We start from the raw sequence: 22,805 nt of genomic DNA on the forward strand, positions 1-22,805 counted from the left end.
AGGAGGTGGACCACCGATCCACTCCCGGTTCGGCAACAAGTGGGCCACCATCGCCAGGTTCCACAACGGCCTATCGAACAACATGATCAAGAATCACTGGAACTCCGTGCTCAAGCGGAAGCACGCGATGGCGGCGATCAACGGTGTCAAGGAGCGCGGCGGTCGGAGAGGCCGCTCTCTCCAAAATCTGCAAATATGGAAATGGGATTTGGGGGGTGGGGGATGTTGTTTAATGCTTTTCCCAAAATTTATGGGATGTGTTGGGTTGATAATCTTGGGATCCAAATTTTCCAGAATTGAACGTAAATCGTGGGACGGAAATCGTGATAATCTCACGAGGACGAAAGGGATTAAGATTTCGTCCCTAATTTCAACGCGCTATCTCTCTCTCTCTCTCTCTCTCTCTATATATATATATATATATATATATATATATATATATATAGTACGAGGATGAAATCATAATTAGTTCAAAACGGGAGGACTAGTACGAGGATGAAATCATAATTAGTTCAAAACGGGAGGACGAAATCTTAACTCTGTTAGGCTTCTAGGATGAATAATAAGCCTCCCAATTAAATATGCACAATGACTATTTGAAAACCCAAAACAATATATAGGAGAGCACTTTCATCTTCTTTTTTAATTCTTCTTAACGTACATGATTAACAAACCAGCCTGCACAATTTGGGTTTGGCCTTTCTGACTAAATGATTGCACTTCAAAGCTTCTAACCATCCTTTGTAAAGTCGATTCCTGCAGCCACTCTTAGAAGCTATTCTCGAGACGTTCCTTCACCGGCGAGTCGCATCCTCCTGCCTTGGATACCTACTCCAAGAAATACTTCTTTAATTTTCATTAATCCAACGAACACGTCCTTGACGTTCATCCTTTTGCCAGGTGATTCTGCAAAACATGCAATCCCAATCCTCACAAGGGAAATTACGCATTCTCTTATTTTGGATTGTCTAATGATTTCATTCCGATCTTCGTTGTCAACTTCAATAGGTTCTTCTAGTAGCATGCGCGGATCCACAACCTCCATCACTCTCTCTGGAAATGCCAACTTACAGAATTCATGAAGGCTTTGTCCATTTGTAAAAGATTCATCTGTTGGTCTTTTTCCTGTCAGCATTTCCAATAAAAGGATTCCATAGCTATAAACATCTTCTTTCGATGTCCTCCCTCCAATTCCATATTCTAAAATTTAAGTAAGGAAACAAAAAAACAAAACAAAAAAAACAAAAAGTAAGGAAACATTAAGTTAGATTAACTTGAAGAAATGTAAGCTACTAGATACAAATTTCTGAAAGGGAAAAATGAGAAAGAATAATACACTTAGTGACCTCCTTACCTGGGGCAACATATCCTACAGAACCTTTGATTGCAAGTGAACTTGTCTGTCCACAAGTGTTGTCACTGCTATTTATGCTGAGGAACTTGACCAGTCCAAAGTCTCCCACATATGCAGTCATGTCTTCATCAATTAGAATATTGCTTGGTTTTATATCACAATGGACAATTGGCGTTTCACAACGGTGATGAAGGTATTCTAATGCACATACGACATCGATCGCTATACTTATCCTTTGGGTAAGGCTTAAGTTCCTTTTTTGGTGTGGTGTGTCTTCTCTTGGATGCAACCAGTTCTCCAAACTTCCATTGGGAATGTACTCAAAAACCAGTGCTTTAAAATCATCACCTGCATGATTTACACTTGAGCAAACTGTTACAATCTTTAGAAGATTTCTGTGCCTTGTGTTCCTTAAAGCTTCACATTCAGCCATGAAGCTCTTGGAAGATCTGCTTTGTTCAAGATTGAGCACCTTGACTGCAATTGGTTTTTCGCCTTCACGGAGAATTCCTTTGTACACGGTGCCAAACCTTCCAGCTCCAATTAAGTTTGATGAAGAGAATCCACCAGTAGCTTTAAGGAGCTGATCATATGAAACCCTTAAGAAATCCTTTCCAACGACTTGTTGGGTGAGAGATTTATTTTTCTGTTTTCTCTTCCTTAGAGAAACAGCCAAAAGTAGCACCAGCGAAAGACATGGGAAAATACAGGCAATTGGGACAATAATTTTGAACCCAAGGCGATTCCCCTTCTTCCTGGACTTTGGGCAAGTAGGTAATTGCATTTCTGCGATGCCTCCACAAAGCCCTTCATTTCCAACAAGTGATAGGGTACTCAAGTTTCCGAAGACACCATGTGAGGGCACCTCCCTGGACAGGTTGTTAAAGGACAAGTTGAGTCTTTTCAAAATCCTAAGGGCTGCTAGACCTTCTGGAATTTGGCCGGACAAGTTATTACGCGATAGATCTAGAATTTGAATTCCTCTCAGGGAGCTAAAAGTGGGAGGAATACTACCCTGAAACATGTTACCCTCTAGAAGAAGGCTTTCTAATTTCAAGCAATTTCCAAGACTACTAGGAATAGGTCCAGACAACTTGTTGTCCGCAACATTTAGTTCCCCGAGATTGATCAGTTTACCGATTTCGAGTGGCAGGGCACCCATAAACAAGTTATGAGCCAAGTCCATGAAAGTTAAAGTGGAGAAAAGGCCAACTGTTTTGGGTATGGGACCGGTAAAGAAATTATGTGAAAGATTCAAGATTTGCAAGCCCAGGATGATTTCAATACTTGAAGGTATGGTTCCATTCAAGTTGTTCTCAGCCAGGAGCAGCTCCAGTATTTGGGTGAGATTTCCAATGCTTGCTGGGATGGGCCCAGACAGTATATTTCTTCCCAAATATCGTCCTTGCAGCTTTCTAAGCTTCCCTATTTCAAAGGGAATGACATCCGAAAAAAAGTTTTGTTCCAAACCAATTTTAGCTAACTCATTCAAGTTGGAAATTCCCTCAGGGATAGTTCCAACCAGTTGGTTCCGTCCTGCCAATAACTCTTCGAGGTTACTCGATAGATTGGCAGTGGAAGGGGTAAAACACCACCAAAACTGTTTTCATAGAAACCCAAGTAGCTTGCTGCAGTTAATTAATGAATTGATGAAACTCAAGTCACTAGCACCCCCGGACCCTAAATTGTTTTTACCCAAATTTAGCCACAGTAGATCCTTCATCTTTCTGCCTAGGTCAAAGGGAACTGACCCGGAAAGGTTGTTTATTGATAGATCAAGCAATTCCATTCTAGATGCATTCGAAATAGAAACTGGAATGGGTCCCCAAAATTGGTTTTGCCAAATGTCTATCCTTCGCAGGTTTGGGAGTGTGATACCAATATCTTGGGGTAAACTTCCTGTAAGTTGGTTATCTGGAATGACTAGGGACGTGAGAGTTGAGATATTATAAAGTTGGGGAGGGACAGTTCCTGACACATAATTCCCTCCAATGCCGAATACCTCAAGGTTGGGAAGCAGGCAGATGGAATGCGGAATAGTTCCTGTGATATTATTCGCTCCCAAATCCAGCGCTAGGAGGAGAGAGAGGTTGCCGAGAGATGGTGGAATCCCTCCGATGAGGTGGTTGGAGAAAAGGTAAAGATCAGTGAGCTTGGAGAGAGAACCAAAGGTGGCTGAACTTTTCCAACTAAGTCATTAAACGTTAAATCAACGTAACTGAGGTAGTTTGACAAATTAGTCGGAATTTCCCCTTGGAGAGAATTGGTACTTAAATTCAGATGTTGCAGCCTGAACAAGCGACCGAGCTCCACGGGGATTTTTCCTTGGAATATATTGTCCTGGAGGTAAAGGGATCTGAGGAAAGAGAGGTTTCCCAAGAAAGGTGACATGCCTCCCCTCAAATTTTTGCCCCTCAAATCCAGAGCCACTACTCTCTGATGCTTGCGACTGCACGTCACTCAATCCCATTTGCAGAGATTGAGAGAATTGTTCGAGGAACTTAACGAGCCAAGTGGATCCTCGGCTATAAGTTCCTTGAATGAAAGCAATGCTAGTTGATCCGTTTCGTTGCTCAATCTGCTAGCTACTACGTTTGGGGCAGTGGTGAAAAATATCACCAAGCTGAGTAGCTTGATCTTGTGAATTACTAGAGATGACGAGATCGACGTCATCAACTTTAGCATTCTAAACAACAACAGGAGATTTGAATGAAGAAGAAGAAGAATGTTGCTCCCTTAAAGGCATGCCAATACTGCAATTTATAGTCTCCTCACTTTTTGCTTTTTACTTTTAGTTTTATTATTACTGAGTGTTATTGGTATTACCATCTTGTTTTTTTGGCAAGCATATGCCATGATTACGGGAACTACATTTATTTTAAGTATTGTCAACCGCATTGATATTGGTTTCACGAGAAATGTGGACACCGCAACGTACTTTTATGGTTTTTATTTTTTCCAACTCCGTATATCTGGGCCAGCTCGCGTACCTTGATGAATCCCTGGCGACCGCTTTCATCATACACTAGCGGAGGGTCCAATTAAAGTCAGAATAAAGCTACGAAGTGATTAAGATTAGACCGTCCACACCTACGCGAGGAGCCTGGTCCTATCTTTAGTCTTGCTGCTCTAGCTCACACTGAACCAGTGAGTACTTGACCCTGATTTTCTAGAGATGACTCTTCTTTCCAGTGACCTTTCATTTTCCTGGAAAATGAGATTGGGAGGGGCCATGCTATGAGAGACCTTAATTTTCCAGTTTCTTTGGCATTATGATGTTGACATGTGTAAGTTTCATGTTCTATTTTTTTGTTGTTGCCAATATTGTATACATCAGTGGAGATTAGAGGAGTGTTGGTATGTTAGTCAATAAAGGTCCAGAGGTTGTCTTGCCAATATTGTATACATCAATGGAGATTAGCGGAGTGTTGGTATGTTAGTCAATAAAGGTCCAGAGACTGTCCATAGCCCTGAACCCCAAATTCGCCTTGAGTTGGCAAATTCTGCAAGATCCCATGTTACAAGTTTCCATTTACCTTGACAAAATTACCACTAGTTCATTTTTTAATGTGAAATTGACCCAGAACGCATTGTTGACTCCAAAAAGACAATCATTTTATTTTGTATACTTTTTTAGGGTGTCGTTGTTGTATCATGGTGGAAGACTTATTCCTCCCCTTCTATTGGGGGATTTCTAAACTCTAGGAAGACTCTTAAAAATTTAAAAGACACCTAGAAATTAAAAAAGGAACATAAAAACATTTCTAGAGGAATTAAAGACGCCATGAGAAACGCAAAAGACTAACTCGATACTTGTTACGAGAAAACAAACTATTATTGCTTCATAAAGAAAACAACAGAGCTCCGTGACAATAATAATTTGATTGCAACCTTGACTGGGGAAATTCATGAAAAGCCTACTTTAAGTTTTTGTTCAATTTATTAGCTCTTTCTTGTCGAAATTCATCTTTTCCCTGATGTGGTGGCTTCAAAGACTTTTAAACAGTGGTTAATTTTTGCTAGGTCGCTGCCTATATTTATTATTAGTAGATCTAATCAAGAAGTATTTATGGGCTGATGTGTTAATTTTTCCATGGCTGGCTGCATAACCTAGGGTACACAGAGACGGAGGGTCCGTGTAGAATTTAAACTCCTTTCGTGGGCAGAACTATTCCTGATGGAAAAGTTTGGTTGATTGCAATAGAATCCTCTCTCTCATATGGTGGCCATGGCTTGACTAGGGAAAAAAATGCAAAAATTTGTTGAAGGATTTGGAAAAACTCCAACCCTTCAAGAGGGTTGAGTGTTAATTCTACATCAATCATTTTCTTTTGTAGACTTTTCTAGGGTGTCAGCAGTGATGTGTTGTATCATGGTGGAAGACTCTATCCCACGGTTCCCACCCGTGTAGGACACGGGGACTCGGCTAAAAATTTGGGGGATACGACGGGAGACAGGCAGGGTTTAAATATTTAATTTTGTTAAATTTTTTTGGGATAGAAGAGTATTACTTCAACTATTTTTGGGTAAGACTTTAATATGCTGCTGCTTCTTTTTCTTTTTTGTGTGTACTTCAAAATAAATATTTTGAAGCTACATGCTTCCACATATTACTATGTTTCCATAGGTATAAAATAAATATTACTCCATTTATTTGTTTTTGCTGTGACCGTGTCACTATTTTAAAAAAAAATTCGTGTCCCCTGTTTGTGTTCGTGTTGGTACCTGTATATCCATATATTGGAATTCGGATTTAATTTGAGTGGTTGAAGCATAATATATGCCCAGATGGGCCTGTCTTTTCGACATTAGTCATTTGTGGACATGATTTTCTCCATTATCTTATCTCAGGTCTTCCCATTAGTCTTTTTCCCCAAGTCTTTCCCAATTTACTAGGAAACGTTTGCTTGATTGCTATAGAATCATCTATCTTGCTTGACCTCTTCATTATGTATCCTAGAGAGTAAGCTTTGATTGCTTGTGACAACTGACAAATCCCTTTTAGAAACTCTTTCCAAAATAAACAGTAAAAGGTATTAACAGGGATTCTGAAGAAGAAGAAACTGATAATGAAAGAATGAACAAGGCAAAAAGAGAGGAAAAAAAAAAGGGTTCTGCTTTGCATGCCTTTGATTTGGAGAACTAATACAGTGCAATAGCCAAAGGAAAATAGAATTATTAGCCTTGCCTTAGTGTAAGCGTTGGGTCAGTTAAACACGATGGAGAAAACTTTCATTTTGGCACAGTGACTCTTGGTTCAGCTGGATACTCATTTCTCCTTTCATTTTGGCACAGTGACTCTTGGTTCAGCTGGATACTCATACCATTCTGTTGCTGAACACGTAATTTTCAAGAACATCCGAAAACGTAATTTTCATAAACACGTGACGTCATTCTCAGAAACTTGAAGAAGAGAACTCAAAACTTCGCCGTTTGGTGCAGCATAATACAATTCTGAAATTTATACTGCATCCACAACTACAGAGACTTGTGGAGCTAAAAGCTGATGACTGTGGGGTTTACATTCTCATGTCAAACATCTATGCTGAAGCTGGGATGTGGGAGGATGTGCTGAGGATATGAAAACTGATAAGGGAAAGAAATAAAAGGAAACTGCAAGAAGTGTGATAGAAGTTGGTGGTAACATTGCAGAGTTTATTTGTCGTAAGAAGGACCACATTCGAGGTGGGGAAATAGAAAGAGCCATTTGGTGCTTACTAAAGATGGTGGTAGTTGCAGAATAGAAGATTTGGCATCACGAGATAATTGGAATGCTTTGTCGACTGGAAATGCGAGGAGGACACAAGCACAGAGAACTCCGCTGGAATTTTACATAATCAAGAGGAATCGGTGTCCTAAAAGGGGACGAAATTATTATGGAAAAAGACTCGCTCGTTGATGCTTAATTCATTGCCAGAAAGATCCGTGGTTTATGTGCCATTCAACTAATTCTGAAGTTTCACTCTGAAATCCTCCAAAGGAAAGAAAGAAGACAGAAAACACGTAAGCTAGGTTACTTGGGAGTTCGAAATTCAAAACTCTCGCACCGGAATATGCCTCAAGTGCGAAATGGCATTGGATGATGCATGATTCACTGCTAGGCCTAAACCACGGCAAAATTGATGAGATTATACAGAAAGGGAACATGGGTGTAGTAGATTTTTTACTCCCAAGAGATGGTGCAAAAATGACCAAAACAAAAAGGAGCAAACTATTAAAAAAACAAACTTTCTGCTGATTGAGTCAGTCAACACCAGACACATCAAGTTAGAACATCAACCTGGGGATCCATGTCGCGGTTCGCACCAAAATTTTGCTAGAAATCTTGGCAGCAATCAAGTTAGCTAGTTTGTTTGTTTTGGTGAACGCCAAAGTAAATTTGATCACCGTCCCACAAAATGGCACTAAATTTGTAGTATCATGAAATCTTCCGTATCATATCCATTACACGAGCAAATGAGAAGTAAAAGAGACTTTTTCCAGATTAACTACTAAATATGGTTGATACAAATTGTTGAAGCAAAATAAATCAACGCCCAAGGTCTTGAGAAACATGAAATGATTCCCCCATCATAAGCCTTGAAGCCAGACATTCCACAGTATAATCATTATCGTAAGGAGTAGCAGGGATCCAAGGTGGAGGGTACAGATGCTCACAATACTTGCAATCATCATCATGACAGCCGAGTTGGTACAATTTTGTCCCCGGCTGATGTGCAGAAACAATTCCTGGAACGATATTTCCAAATTGATAGAGTTGATGGGGTATTATATCTCCATAGGCTGATTGGGAGCTCATCTCTTCTGGTTCCTCTTTGTACAGAAGGCAGACTCCAACCTCCTTTACATGCATAAATTCACCTCCAGACACTGAAATACTGATTTCATCTCCGCCTTCCAAACGATTTCCAAACTTCCAATAACCTAACCACATCGTATCTTCACCATCTTCTGCAGTTCCAACGACAAATGGGCGATGGCTCCAAACCAAGCCCTTCGTCCTATTACTTATAACAGTATGTGGCTTATGTTCTTGTGGATCAGAGTGCTCATAAATGGAACACAGATTCAAACCTCGGATCCTCGAATTAAGATATGAAGGAACAATAAAATCAATGGAGGATCCTAGATTCTTAAAATTAAACCAGGGTGGAACCTTGCTACCAAGAATATAAGTGCAGATTATACATACCTGTGTCACAAAAAGAAAATCCAAGCATCACAGAGAGAGAGAGAGAGAGAGAGAGAGAGAGAGAGAGAGAGAGAGAGAGAGAGCACCTGGAGGGGAAACCCCCTTTGTTGCATGCCAAACCATGACGTTAGCTTTACAGTTAAGTTTCCCATGGATTGCAAGTTTGACATGCCCAAATTTTTAACAATCTCAGCTTCAACGTTTCCTATGTACTCTAATTTGAATGCGCGCATAGTCTCTAGATGGTTGCTTGCGTTCAAATGACAAGTGGTTGTTGGATGGTTCGGGATTTGAAATGATATTTCCTCCAGCAATCTATTATCTCCACAAATCAAACGACATAGTCGTGGGATCCCATCAAGTTTGCGGAGCCTTGGGCAAGAACGAATGTTAAAGTTCTCAAGCTTAGTAAGACCTCTGATGCAATCTGGGAGGCAATGAAATTGATTATGCGACAAATCTAGTTTCTTCAATGAGCATAGGTTGCTAAGCTCTGTGGGGAAATCATCCTCCAGAAGATTACAGTTTGCTAGACTTAATTCTACCAAGGACCATGGTAAAGAAGGCCATGAAATCTCCGGACTTTCTCTTGGCTTCAACCGCCAAGGCCAGATGAAATATTGCACTGCGTTCACCTGCCCATTGGTAGGGAGAGATTGATTTAAAGCAATTCCATCTACCTTGAGCACAGTTAGAGACTCCATATTTTCCATGTTTGTCGGCAATCTGTCAAGATTTGAGCAACCAGAGATGACAAGTGTTTCCAAATGTTTTAGCATACAAATGCTTCTCGGAAGATTCCTCAAATTTTTGCAGTCTTCCAAATTTAACAAAACAAGTCTCTCAAGGCTTCCAATAGATTCATGAACCTCAACCAAACTTGTACAACTTTTAAGCACCAGTCTCTCAAGATTGGAGAGTTTTGAAACGTCGGGCTATATGAATGACTTAGATTGAGGATTTTTAAAAACCATAGAAACTGCAAAAGAAGGGGGGAAAAAGTAGGTATCAGAGCCTTCAATTCACTTTCCAAAGAAACTTGAAAGGAAGAAAAAGGTAGTAACATACCTTGGTTCCTTCCCATACATTTTTTAAGCGGCTATATTGCATGTCAAGAGCAACTAGGCTCTCCAAAGGGAAATCACTAGGTATGGACTTAAGTGGAAATTCACGCCAGCACAACCATCTTAGTCCTTTGGGGAACTTTTTATAGGGCCCACTAATCTGCACACAATTGAGCTGCAGAAGTTTTAGTTTGTTCATTCTTGCAAATGCATCAGCTTCCAAAGCCACTAGATTTGAATTTTTTTGATCTTCAAGGTGAGAGGAGAAGATACTGAAACCATATCTTTTAAGCGAATCACCCAAATTTGACAATAAGGGCTTCCCAAGGAACTCTTCATAACAACGTTTTCTATTGTCACCAAAAATCGTACAAGCATATGCTTCCTCTTTAAACAGACACATATCGAGTTTGAGGCCTTCTATTTCACCTGTACTCTGACATAAGAATGAGAAACAAAGGGAAAGGTAGCATAGGTAGCAGGAACAATGATTAGTGAATAGCATCCCTGCACAAATTCATACAAAAATACATAAAGAGAAAGTATAATCCTTACAGTGTTTTCTCTCAAAACATTAAATGCATCCTTATGATTCCAGAGGATGCTACGTCTGCCTGGCTCCTTTGGTGACTCTTGACGAACAATTTCTCTTCCCATTTGTTGAAGCAAATGATGCATTACCAATGTATTACTTTCATCAAGCAATATCAAACATCTGTCCACGAGGTTTTGAATCCCAACCACTGTGTAAAACTCACATCCGTCCAAGATTGTAACTGTAGAATCCTTATCGCTCCCAATAAAAAAACAAGCAAGATTGAGGAATAGACGTTTGTCGTGGTCATCTTGTAAAGAGTCATAACTTATTCGAAGTTTTTCAAGGATTTGACTGTTAGGAATCGCTTTCAATTTTTCCAACTGACTTTTCCATACATTTAAGCAATTCCTTGATAGAGAAGAACCTAGAACTTTAATTGCTAATGGAATCCCTCCACAGTAGCTTACCACCCTTTTTGAAACCTCTCCATACCCATTGTTGGGACAACATTTTCCAAAGGCATGCCAGCTAAAAAGCTCCAAGGATTCCTCGTCACTCAGATTTTCAAGCCTATGCACCTTATAGAATTCATAAGCCCCTAGCAACCGCTCACGCCTGGTGGTTATGATGATTTTACTTCTTGGAAAAAGCCAAAGTCGCATTCCAAGAAGTGCATCTAATTGGTCAAGTTTATCCACATCATCAAGAACTACCAAAACTTTTTTGCCACATATGGCATCTTTAATCATAGCAGTTCCTTCAGCAATACTATTGAATTTTACATTCCTTGTCTTACAAATGTCTGTAAGAAACTGTATTTGTAAACAAAGCAAACCATCTTTTTGTTGTGAAATTTCTCTTACATCTGCAATAAAACTGCTACCTTCAAATCTTGAGAAGTTCAAATTGTACAGAAGTGTTGCAGTGGTTGTCTTGCCTATTCCACCCATGCCACAAATTGCAACTATGCCAACATTACTTAGCCCATCTTCTAACCAAAGCTGAATGTTTTTGACTCGAGAATGCATTCCAACCAAGTTGGGGGCAATGTTCAATGACGTGCGACTTAGCTTGTCTCCAACCACTTTTATAATTTTCTTGATAAACCTTGCCTCGTGTCTGAAAATTGCGATAAAGATGGGACATAAAAAACAATAAGAATACATGATTGAATCGCACAAACCAAGAATTAAATATTTCAAAGCAATAACTATAAAAAAAAAAAAAAAATTAGCACGTTATCGGCCCTACTGCAATAATCAAACGAGCATGAGCTGAAAAGCGACACAAGTACGAGAAAATTACCCATCAACTTGATTTTGTAAATTCATCCCGGCCAAATCTGCAACTTCTCTAAGTGCAGCCCTCCATGTTCCTAACTTATCCTTCAATTTCTCTTTCACCAGTTCGCCTATTTCTGATTTGAGCTTCTCTTCATGGCTTGTAAATGCTTCTTCCAAACTGCCAATTTGCTTCCTCACTTCAGATGGATCCACATCATAGAAGACAGGTAGAACTACGTGTCCAAGAGTCCTACGTTTGAGAATCATCACAAGCTCTTCGAGGCACCAAGTTGACGAGGCATAGTTCTTCGAGAAGACTATTATCGAAATCCTTGACTCTTGAATCACTTTCTTGAGTTCACACTTGATATCTTCTCCTTTTTCTATGCCATCATTGTCCCTGAAGGTGCGAAATCCGACTTGATCCATTGCTGTGTAGAGGTGATCAATGAAAGTCTTGCGAGTGTCGTCACCCCTGAAGCTCAAGAACACATGATAACTACATGGAGAAGCCGAAGAAGAGGCTTCTTGGGATTTCGTAGCAGACATTGAACAAATCCCAAGAAAACGACTACTAAAGGAGTCTTCTTGGTCACTGAAAATATGTTCGAAGGATACTGTTACTGCTACTTTTATACACCTCAGAGTCAGAAACCTTTTCTCTAATATATATATATAATATATAAGGAGAGAGCATCATTTGGTGTCACCCAATTTTGGGAGTCGGCTCCCATACAGTGACGTTTCCATCCAATCTCGGCCAGTCTGCCATTTTCCGGCAAATGTCGAGTTCGTTCAATGATCGGATCCGTCCATATTGTAGACCTTGTCGAGACATACAACCATAGTAAAAATCATGTCCATCCGTTATCGTTTAATAAGCAATTATAATCAATTTATTTTGGAAAAAAAAAAAAAAACATACCCACACTGGATTGGAACTCCTTTCATCTATTCCTCCAAAATAATTGTGTTCAATGATCGAGTTCGTTCAATGAACCAGATCTGGTTTTCAGGTATGGGATTTTTAGCCTTCAAATTCGATCAACCTTGGTGATGGGTCCGTGGGTTCTTATGCAGCAGCGGTGGTGGCGCCTAGCAACTACAACTGCGATGGGATGAAGGGATGTTGAGCTTTAGCTGCTAGTCGGAATCTTCCATCTTCCTCAAGCCACATTCAAGAGTGGATAGGTGGTCTCCATCAACGCAACTATTAATTTTAGCGTGATCTTTTTATTTGTTGTTGTTTTCCTTTGTTTTTTCTTATTTGTTTGGATCTTTTGGATCCTTTGTTGTATTTTTTGTTGTTGTTGTAATCTTTTCATTTTAATATAAATGGGATGATCTTGTTCGTAAAAAAAAAGGAAAGAATTATTATTGGCTGATGTGTTAATTTTCAATGGCTAGCCTCATAACCCAAGGTGCGCGGAGGGTCTGTGTAGAATTTAAATTCCTTTCGTGTGCAGAACTATTCTAGGTGGAAAAGTTTGGTTGATTGCAATAAAATCCTCTCTCTCGGTGGACACGGCTTGACTAGGAAAAAAAAATACTACAAAATTTGTTGAAGGATTTGGAAAATTGGAAAAACTCCAACCCTTCAAGAGGGTCGAGTGTTAATTCTACATCAATCATTTTCTTTTGTAGACTTTTCCAGGGTGTCACAATGGTGTGTTGTATTATGGTGGAAGACTATCTCTCTCCGTGTAGGAGACAGGGACTCGACTAAAAATTTAGGGGACACGCCAGCTAAAAACGTATGGGACACGCCACATGGTGTAGCTATTGAGTTTAATTAATTTTCGTAGGGGATACGGCAAGAGACATACAGGGATTAAATATGCAATATTTTTAAATTTTTGGGATAAAAGTGTATTACTTCAAATATTTTTGGATAAGACTTTAATATGATACTTCTTCTTTTTTTTGACGTTCAAAATAAATATTTTGAAGCTTCACACTTCCACATACAACTATGTTTCCATTGGAATAAAATAAATACTATTTATTTGTTTTTGCCGTGTCCCCTGTCGTGACCACATCATTATTTTTTTAAAATTTCCGTGTCCCTCGTTTGTGTTCGTGTTGGTATCCGTATATCCATGTTATATAGATCGGAATTCGGTTGTAATTTGAGCGGTTGAAGCATAATATATGCCCAAATGGGCCAATCTTTTCGACATTAGTCATTTGTGGACATGATTTCCTCCATTATCTTATCTGCGCAGAACTATTCCCAGGTCTTCCCATTAGTCCTTTTCCCCAAGTCTTTCCCAATTTACTAGGAAACGTTTGCTTGATTGCAATAGAATCGTCTATCTCGCTTGCTTGCTTCCTCTTCATTATGTTTCCTGGAGAGTAAGCTCTGATTGCTTGTGACAACTGACAAATCCCTTTTAGAAACTCTTTCCTTGAACCCGGTAATTTGTCGATGACCGCTGCAATCTGCATTTGCTCAACCACTCAAACGTCTTCGATCGAACACAATTTCACGAACAACATTTTTAAGTTTCATGTGTCTAGGCCAACACTGACTTGTCCGGCCTCCACCATTTTGATACCTAAAATAATGGCTACAAGTATATTTCTTAGCACCGGCCGGCCTGCCCAGTTTCGTATTTTTTGTTGTAAAGCCCTCCATCAATATTCTCTTAGCAGTAGATCAAGAGCTTGAATACTAATCATAAAACTTAGTGTCTGACAAACAATTCCGTAAGTGATTCCTGCCTGCAATTCTCCTCATCATTTACCCATATTTTTGGACCTCCTTGCTGTGATCCTCCAACTCCTTGTCATTCATATCTATACTATCAACCTTGATAGGATCAATTGGCAGTAAGAACCCATGCCATGCACTTTCATTCAATTCCTAAGCTTGATTTGAGCTCGAGCCAACCCCATTTCTGGAGAGCCGAGATTGGACAGTCCGAATTAAGCTTGACTGGGCTCGGCTCGTTTGCTGTCTTATTAATTATTAGTGCTTGTTTTACTTTAACTTCTCCTCTCCCAAACTCAAATCTTGGCTCCGCCGCTGATCTCTAGAAATCCAAATTTTTTATGGGTAGATTTGTCATGAGTTTCTACCATTATTTATGATCAGCAAGCTAGATCCCTCGTCAGAAAGGATAGACATGTCTTTGAAATATCGATTTATCCTTTTTGAGCAAAAAAAAAAAAAAAGAACTACATTGTTTGCAGTGTCGACAGAGCAAAATTACACCCTTAGCCTTTTGAAAATTGCACTTTTGCGTACATAATTATTTTTGAGACTTTTAATGCACCCTAAAGTTCTACATCATTTACAGCTTCTCATTTCCTGTTTTGATTCGAAAATTTTGTTGTCATTTTTCCATTGCAAATCGTATTTTCAGGGTACAAATCCTTACGTGGCTTTGTTGGCAATTTCAGGTCCTGTTGTGCTAAGGAAAATAAGTACTTATTTTTTAAATTAAAAGTGATATACTGTGAGAGAATGACCTAACTCTTAAAACAGAAAATAAGTAATTAAGAAACTTAGCAGAAACAGCCTCTTTTAGTCTTGCACCTATTTTAAAACAAACTCCGAATACTGAAAGCAAAGTCTTGCTTCAACAGTTCAACGGCAATTCTAGCGAATTATAAATTACTCATAATAATCCTATAGGTAAATTAGGTAAGTTTGAACACCACCATGGTTGTTGCCCCTCATCGATTAATTTTCTGGATCCTCCCTTGAAGGTGGTTTCTGAATTTAGACATTCTTCTGCGTGAAGCACGTACAGCAGTTATAAAATCTATTGGAGAGATGCCACTCCCAATCCAGTTATGCGAATTCAGGCGGTTAGACGATTTTCCTTTCTAGTATAATTGGATTCACATTTGGCCGGGACTTAAGCAGCTTGCTTAAAAAAACCCTAAAATGCAAGCGACTCGAATCATCAAAGTGAGATCCAAAAGTTGCTCACTAAAAAGACTGGACGTGTAGGGGTTCGGTTTAGGAGGAGGGACCTTCGCCTGAACTAGTATTTCACTTCCGCTGCTCCGTTCCTCCGCCGCTGACCCTGCACCAAGTCACTAAGGCTGGAATAGCCTAGTGACCCTCCGACGATCAAGTTAGATGTAAGGAGAGATGCTTTTAGGTTTAGGGTTAGGGAAAGATGGCATGCCTCTCAAAGATGAGTATTCCTTTGTATTTATAGACCTAGGTTAACTTGGGCTCCAAGCTAGTGCGTGGAGGTCACGCTTAGGTAACCGCCCTCGGTGACATCATAGATGACGCCACGGGATAAGACGGTTACGAAGCACATGGGCAGGCCTGGCCCAGATGATCCTTTTCGCCACGCGTCGCTCATGGTCCCCTCCTGCTATACTGCATTCTGCCAAGAGACCCAAACGGAATGCACACCTCGGTAATTAACCGAAGTGTCAACAGGAGACCTGACGCCGAGCGAGTAAACAGAAAAGTATACACAGGCCCGTGTTAATATGAGGCCTCGGTTGATGGTGGTCCGGTTAGATTACCGAGACCATGACCGAAACCTCCACAATAGCCCCTCAAGTCCCTGGAGCTTTGCACCTCTGCTTCAGGGTCTTGATCCCATCGTATGAGATATCAGGCCTTGATCCCATCGTATGAGATATCAGGCCTTGATCTTTTTAGAGAATAACCGAAGAGTGAAATTGCTTCGGTAGATTCCGTTCAACCCGCGCCAGAGAAGAGCCACGTGTCAGCTGTTGCCGAGGTCTCAGAATCAAAAAGCTGCCTCGGCACGTGCCATGTTAGTTGATTGGTACGAAACGTCGCTTCGGTGACACGCGTCAACATGCCTAAGGTCCGAATATCCGGCGCATGTCCTCGGTGCAGAGTCCTTGATACTAGCCGTCCGATGATAACACATGTCGATGATCTAACGGCTCAATGCACGACGCTTCGTTTCCCGCGCAGCTTTCCATCTCTGCCATTATAAATAGGAGAGACAGAGGTGAGATCGTCACTTTTTCTTCCGCTTCTGAAGTCGAACCGCCGCCGCCGTATACTTCCAGCTTTCAATCGAGATTTCGATCGTTTTGGTTGGGAGATCTTGCACGAACTTGAGGTAAGTGGACCTCCTTGCTTTATTCTTCATGTTTTGATCATTGTTTTTTAGTTTTCGCCGTTTTCTTGCGCTTGTTCTGGCTGAGCAACCGCTCGCCGCTGTCTGGTTCAAGGCGGCGCTGGGCTTCTCCAGCGCTGTTCACGCTATCACCGAGGTATAAACTCATCCCGAGACCTAGATTCATCCCGAGGCCAAAACTCATCCCGAGACCTAGACTCATCTTGATCTCAAGGGAAAGGATTTTTTGATCTTTAGAAATTCTTCCAAGAGGGAAGCACCTTCATAGGAAACGATTGTCCGAGGACTCCGAGGAGCGATGACCATTCCGCACCGAGCGTTAGACATTGATTTTTCCCTGAGCACATAGCTAACGGGTTTTTTGTATTCCTTTCCTTGGTTAGGCAGAAGCGAATGGTCATCGAGCTCTCTTCGGACAGTTCCGGTAGTTCAGGCTCTTCTCCTATCGAAATTCCCGAGGACATTCGCCAGACACTTCGGGAGAGGGCATTCTTCCGAACTCCAATCGACTGCGTTGAACCATTTGAACCCTCGAGAGCTCCTCGTGAGGTGACGACGTTTGACTTTCAAGAGATGGAAGCCCCAAGTACCTCGAACCAAGGTCCGGGTCCATTCGCGGATGCCCCCGAGGAGGTACGGGGACGCAGGAGGGCGATGAGGCCATGCCCATACCGAAATCAGTACTTTGACGGCTCCTCGGCTTCTTATGCTGAATTCAAGAGGGTATACAGCGTTCCTCATGACGTTGACGTTCGGATTTTACCGAACAGCGATCCCAAGGACCTTCCTCACCGGCAGGGAGCACTCATATTCCCCTTGATGGCTATCACAGAGGGGGGCGTTAGATTCCCCCTTCATCAGTTTGTTCGAAGGGTTCTCCGAGCCCTCTCCCTCACGTCTTCTCAGCTTACGGTGAACTCCTACCGGATCATCACTAGCATTATAGAGCTGAGGAGGCAATATAACCTCACGTTCGGACTCGAGGAGCTCTTCGGTGTATACCTCGTTGGAGTTAACCGGGAGAGCGACCGTCACTACCTCTCCTGTAGGACGGGATACGACACCTTCCTTATCGACCATCTTCCCGACTCGGAAGAGTGGGCGAGTATTTATGTGTCGGTCACCGGGAATTTTATGTTTGGGCCCGGGGAGAGCGCGGACACAGCCACCACAGTTCAGTTCGAAACCGGGGCTCCTGGTCGGTAGAAGCATCTTCTTAGCTTTATTATGTTTGCATATTTTTCTTTCCTCATTGTATACTGATTCTTCCATTCTCTATCTTTCAGCCGAGGAAATCGTTGCAGAGCTTCGGGCAAGGGCTAACCGAGCGCAAATAACAGCTGCTTACGCCATTCCTATCACGAGTCGGTATGCACCTGATCTGCTCGGATACAAACCGACTTATACCGGCTATTTGAAAAAGAAGCCGAGGCAGCAAGGAGTTTCTCGATGGGGACGAGGACGTGGCCGAGGGAGAGGCCAAGGAAGAGGAGAAGGTAGGAGAGGAGGAGCTGGGGCGACAGAAGACGAAGTTGGTGATTCTGGTCCCCGAGGCGTGATCCGAGAAGAAATCGACCGGGAGACCCCAGAAAGGACGGGACTTAGTGGAGAGATGAGCGGCCGTGGAAGAGAAGTGCTCAACCTTCGGCGCCAAAGGCCACGAGGACGGGGCGCCGGCGTCAGGATTGGCTCACCGGGGGCCGGAGCCTCGAGGGTGATCCCTGTTTCTCCTCAGGAGCCTCCGGAGAAGAGGGCTCGGACCGAGGAAGAAGGCTTCGGACGAGGAAGGGGCGGGGAGCCGATCTTGATAGAAGAAACGGGAACCCGAGGAGATGAGGGAGATGTGGAGAGCCGGGGAGGAACCGAAACGGGGACTCGTGTTCCGGCGAGGGAGGTCCCCTGGGCCCCCGAGGTTTGTCACTACTCGGGGCGGCTAATTCATCACGCCGATGGCGCGTCTTCTAACATTGGGACAGCGTTTGAGCTGCTTCGGTCGTGTATTCTTCCGAAGGATGCCCGGGCTGTTGAGGGGTGCACCGTGGATCTGACAGGAGAGATAGCGCAGCCACTTCTGAAAGTAAGTTACTTCTGAAAGTTTCTTTTCTTACCCCCTTGATCGTTTGTTGGAATTTTGATCAATTTTAATTGTGTTGGTAGGCCGGCGCTCGGGTGCTCGCTGTGAACGAACAATGCCAGGCACGAGAGCAGGAGATGGAGCTGCTGAGGAAAACTCTTGCTCAGAGAGAGGACGACCTGAAAGTGGCGAGGGAGACTTGTGACCTCTACCTGGCCGACTTTCAGCGGTGCGACCGGGAGCGGGTAATTGCCGAAGGGAGGGCCAAAAAAGCTGAGGAGGATGCTGACACATTGAGGGCTGCTGGAGCTCGGGAGGTCGAGTTTGCAAGGAACAAAGGCTACGATGAAGGCTGGGATGCTGCCGGAGTGGAATATAAGAAGCAGGTCTGGGAGATAGAAGCCGAGCTCTTCAGAGATCGGTTCTTGGACGGACTTCGGTACGGCCACGAGGCCTTGATAAGCAAGCTTACTCTGCCAGAGGGTTCGGAGCTTCAAACCGTGCCTGAGCCCCCTCCTGAAGAGCTCGTGCTACCGGAGGAGGAAAGCGAGCAGGTGCCGAACCAGGAGCCCCAAGCGACCGAGGAGCCAGCTGACCTTAGCGCCCCTGTTCCCTGATGAAGCATAGGAACTTTATATTTCGTAGCTCTGAAAAAGTACTTTAATTTTTGGTTGAATGGTCGGTTTACTGGACGGCTCCGGACATTTGGAGTTTGCCGTTCCAGGGATTGTAATCGTTTGATACTTGAAGCAGTACCCTTTTTGTTTATTGTTCGTGAATGAATGCTCTTCTTTTCTTGAATGTTTTTATCTTTGAAATGCTTGTTTGATTGGTTTGCTCCTTAGGTTATAATGCCCCTGCTTCGGTGGGACTTGAAAAGTTTGTAGAAACAAGTTTAACCGAAGCGTTAACCGAATCGTTTTTCCAAGCATAAAAAGATGATTAATCAAGAAAAGGTGACTCGTTCCGAAGCCCCGGCGAGTAGGAGGGTCGGTAGGGATCGAATCAGAAGCAACTTGTTTAATGAATTTTTGACATTGCACGCCCCTGCTTATTAATAGAAATGAGCTTATCGAGCAGACGCGGGATGGTATTACTGCTAGGGACGTAGGCCGAGGTCACGAAGTGGTACGGCTTTTGCCATAGGTTAGTGACGCGGCGAGTCCGAACAGAGAGAAATTTCTGATGGGTCGGTGTTAGGGGCTCGGAGAAAAAGGCCGAGTATCCTTACAGCGAGTGACCAGAAATTTAGACGACCGAAGAGGCCCGGGCGACTTGGTGGGAATTTTTCTCCGAGGGTATCACCTATGGGAGAACAATATCCCTGAAGTCGGTACAAAATGGTCCGGGCAAGAATAGACCAAGTAAGTAATTTAAACAATCAGTGTACGAATAGTGCCAAAGAGAATTCTCATTAAAACTCAGAGTATTGTCAATACATAAGCTGATTGCCTTCAAAAATTCTCAAAAGAAAACGCAACGTAATAAAGATCAAACGGGCTTCGGTAACCGAGCACTATCCGTAGAACTTTTTCAGGTTGTTTGCATTCCATGACTTAGCGATGGGGGAACCATCCAGCTTCTCCAATTTGTAGTTACCCGATCCGAGGTGCTTGAGAACTCGGTAAGGACCCTCCCAATTGGGCATTAGCTTTCGCTTTTTGGATTTCTCCACCACCTTTTTCCAAACAAGGTCGTCAGGTTTGAATGACCGGAGGCGCACGCTTCGGTTGTAACCCTTTGCAACCTCCTGTTGGTATGAAGCGAGCTTTATCCTTGCGTTGTCCCGTTCTTCTTCGGCTAAATCGAGGTCCGAAGCAATGGTGGTGTTGTTGACCGACTCATCAAAATTTTCTGTTCTTATTGTTGGGAGTCCGACTTGGAGTGGGATGACCGCCTCCATTCCGAATGCCAAGGAAAAAGGAGTGCGACCGGTTGATCGCCGAGGCGTCGTACGGTAGCCCCAGAGTACCCTGGGCAGCTCTTCGGCCCACTTTCCTCGCCGTGACTCGAGTCGTCGCTTTAGTCCGGATGAAATTGCTTTGTTTGCCGCCTCAGCCTGTCCGTTGCCCTGGGGGTAAGCCGGAGTGGACGTGTCCCATTTGATACCGTATTCGTCAAGCAGAGCTCGGTACTTCTGTCCTGTAAACTGCCCTCCATTTTCAGTAATTATGGCGAACGGCACACCGAAGCGTGAGATGATGTTGCGCCACACAAAGCGGATGACGTCTGTTTCTTCGATGGTTACCAGGGGCTCGGCCTCGACCCATTTCAAGAAATAATCTGTTGCGGTTAAAAGGAACTTGAATCCACCCGGAGCGACTGGGAGCTTTCCAACGATATCCATGCCCCATTGGGAGAAGGGCCAGGGGCTGGTGAGAGGGCTCAGGTCTCGGGCCGGCTGATGGATAATGGGAGCGAACATCTGGCACTTTTTGCAACGCTTGACGAACTCTTCAGAGTCCTTCTTCATTGTCGGTCACCAATATCCCTGAGTGAGGGCTCGGTGGGCGAGCGATCGTCCACCGGAGTGACAACCGCTGTCACCGGCATGAAGCTCTTCGATAATGCCCGGAACTTGATGTGGGTGTGCAACCAGTAAGCACGGCCCGGTGAATGATCTTCGGTAAAGCTTGCCGTTGGGATTGAGCCAGAAGAGAGCAGCTTTGTTTCGGAGTCGGTGAGCCTCCTTTTTGTCAGTGGGCAGGGAGTCCTCTCTCAGGTAAAGGACGATTTCATCCATCCAGCTCGGACCGAGCTCTATGTTGAGTACTTCCTTCTGTAGGTCTTCGAGCTTAAAACTGGGCTTGTCGATAGAACTGAAGGAAATGGATCGGTGTCCGGCACATGAGAATGCCGAAGCGAGCCCTGCTAGGGCGTCGGCGTGGGCGTTCTGTTCCCTTGAAATATGCTCAACTCTGATTGCTTTAAAGCGTTGAATGAGCTGGACTGCGGCGCTGAGGTAGGTACGCATCCGGTCATCCCGAGCTTCGTATTCTTCAGAGAGTTGGTTAACCACCAACTGGGAGTCGCTGTAAAAGACGAGCTCCTCGATGCCAATGGCTTCGGCAGTCTTGAGTCCGGAGATCAACGCCTCATATTCGGCCTCGTTGTTAGAGGCTGGGAAATTGATGGAGAAGGAGCTTTCGTGCAAGACACCGGAGGGTGAGAGAAGAACGACGCCTGCACCTGCGCCACGGCTATTGGATGCGCCATCGACGTACATTTTCCATACATCTCCGTGAAAGAGCTGCCAGGCCGTGCTGGGGTTGGCCTGGAGTACTGCTTCGGTGCTCGGTGGGGGTGCCGAGGCAGATACGTTGGGCGGTGTAAGCTCTGCGATGAAGTCAGCCAGCACCTGAGCCTTTATTGATGTCCGAGGCTGAAAGTGGATTTCGAAATTGGCAATCTCAACGGCCCATTGTGAAATACGGTTGGAGAGATCGGCCTTCCGGAGAAGAGATTTGAGGGGGAACTCGGTCAGGACGATGATGCGATGGGACTGGAAGTACGGGGCAAGCTTTCGGGAGGCTGAGATTAGGGCGAGCACGAGCTTCTCCAGGGGGAGGTAGCGCGTCTCGGCGGGTGTCATGGTTTTGCTGGAGTAGTAGATTGGCTGGTGCTCCCGACCCTCCTGTCGGACGAGCACCGAGCTTACGGCGTGCGGGGAGACAGCGAGATAGAGGAACAAGTCCTCCTGGTCCCTTGGAGTGACGAGGAGTGGAGCCGTGGAAAGATACTCCTTTAGTCGCTGGAGGGCTCGGTCACATTCTTCTGTCCAGTTGAAGCTTCGTCGGCTGCCCTTTAGTAGAGCGAAAAATGGCTGACATTTGTCCGAGGAGCGACTTATAAACCGATTCAGAGCAGCAGCCATCCCGGTTAGATGCTGAACATCGCGCTTGTTGTGGGGAGCCGAGAGCTGATCAATTGCTCGAATTTGGGAAGGATCGGCCTCAATGCCGCGCCGGGAGACGAGGTGGCCAAGAAATTTGCCGGAGCTGACACCGAAGACACATTTCTCGGCATTGAGGCGGAGTTTGTGGCGCTTGAGTATCTCAAAGACTTCGGCGAGGTGAGTTAGATGATCACCGGCGCGAATACTTTTAACCACCATGTCGTCAATGTATGCCAGCATAGTGTCGCCCAGTAATTGCTCGAACATCTTGGTTATCATTCGCTGGAAGGTTGCTCCGGCATTCTTTAAACCGAA

The 22,805-nt window shown here is 43.7% G+C and overlaps 2 protein-coding genes across 2 annotated transcripts; both read right to left on the reverse strand.

Annotated features, from left to right (window-relative positions):
* Nucleotides 1–580: 580 nt before the first annotated feature.
* Nucleotides 581–3,824, reverse strand: LOC131327776 (LRR receptor-like serine/threonine-protein kinase EFR). Its single transcript, XM_058360909.1, has 4 exons — nt 3,625–3,824; nt 3,102–3,543; nt 1,355–2,954; nt 581–1,200 (listed from the first exon to the last, which is right to left on the reverse strand). The coding sequence occupies exons 1-4, from the start codon at nt 3,822–3,824 to the stop codon at nt 776–778; spliced, it is 2,667 nt and encodes an 888-aa protein (XP_058216892.1). The 3' UTR covers nt 581–775.
* A 5,546-nt stretch (nt 3,825–9,370) lies between these two features.
* On the reverse strand, nt 9,371–12,055 carry LOC131327325 (disease resistance protein RPV1-like). Its single transcript, XM_058360430.1, has 4 exons — nt 11,454–12,055; nt 10,166–11,267; nt 9,615–10,046; nt 9,371–9,525 (listed from the first exon to the last, which is right to left on the reverse strand). The coding sequence occupies exons 1-4, from the start codon at nt 11,978–11,980 to the stop codon at nt 9,373–9,375; spliced, it is 2,214 nt and encodes a 737-aa protein (XP_058216413.1). The 5' UTR covers nt 11,981–12,055; the 3' UTR covers nt 9,371–9,372.
* Between the last annotated feature and the right edge of the window lie 10,750 nt (nt 12,056–22,805).

Source organism: Rhododendron vialii, chromosome 5a (genome assembly GCF_030253575.1).
Source record: "Rhododendron vialii isolate Sample 1 chromosome 5a, ASM3025357v1".
NCBI lineage: Eukaryota > Viridiplantae > Streptophyta > Magnoliopsida > Ericales > Ericaceae > Rhododendron > Rhododendron vialii.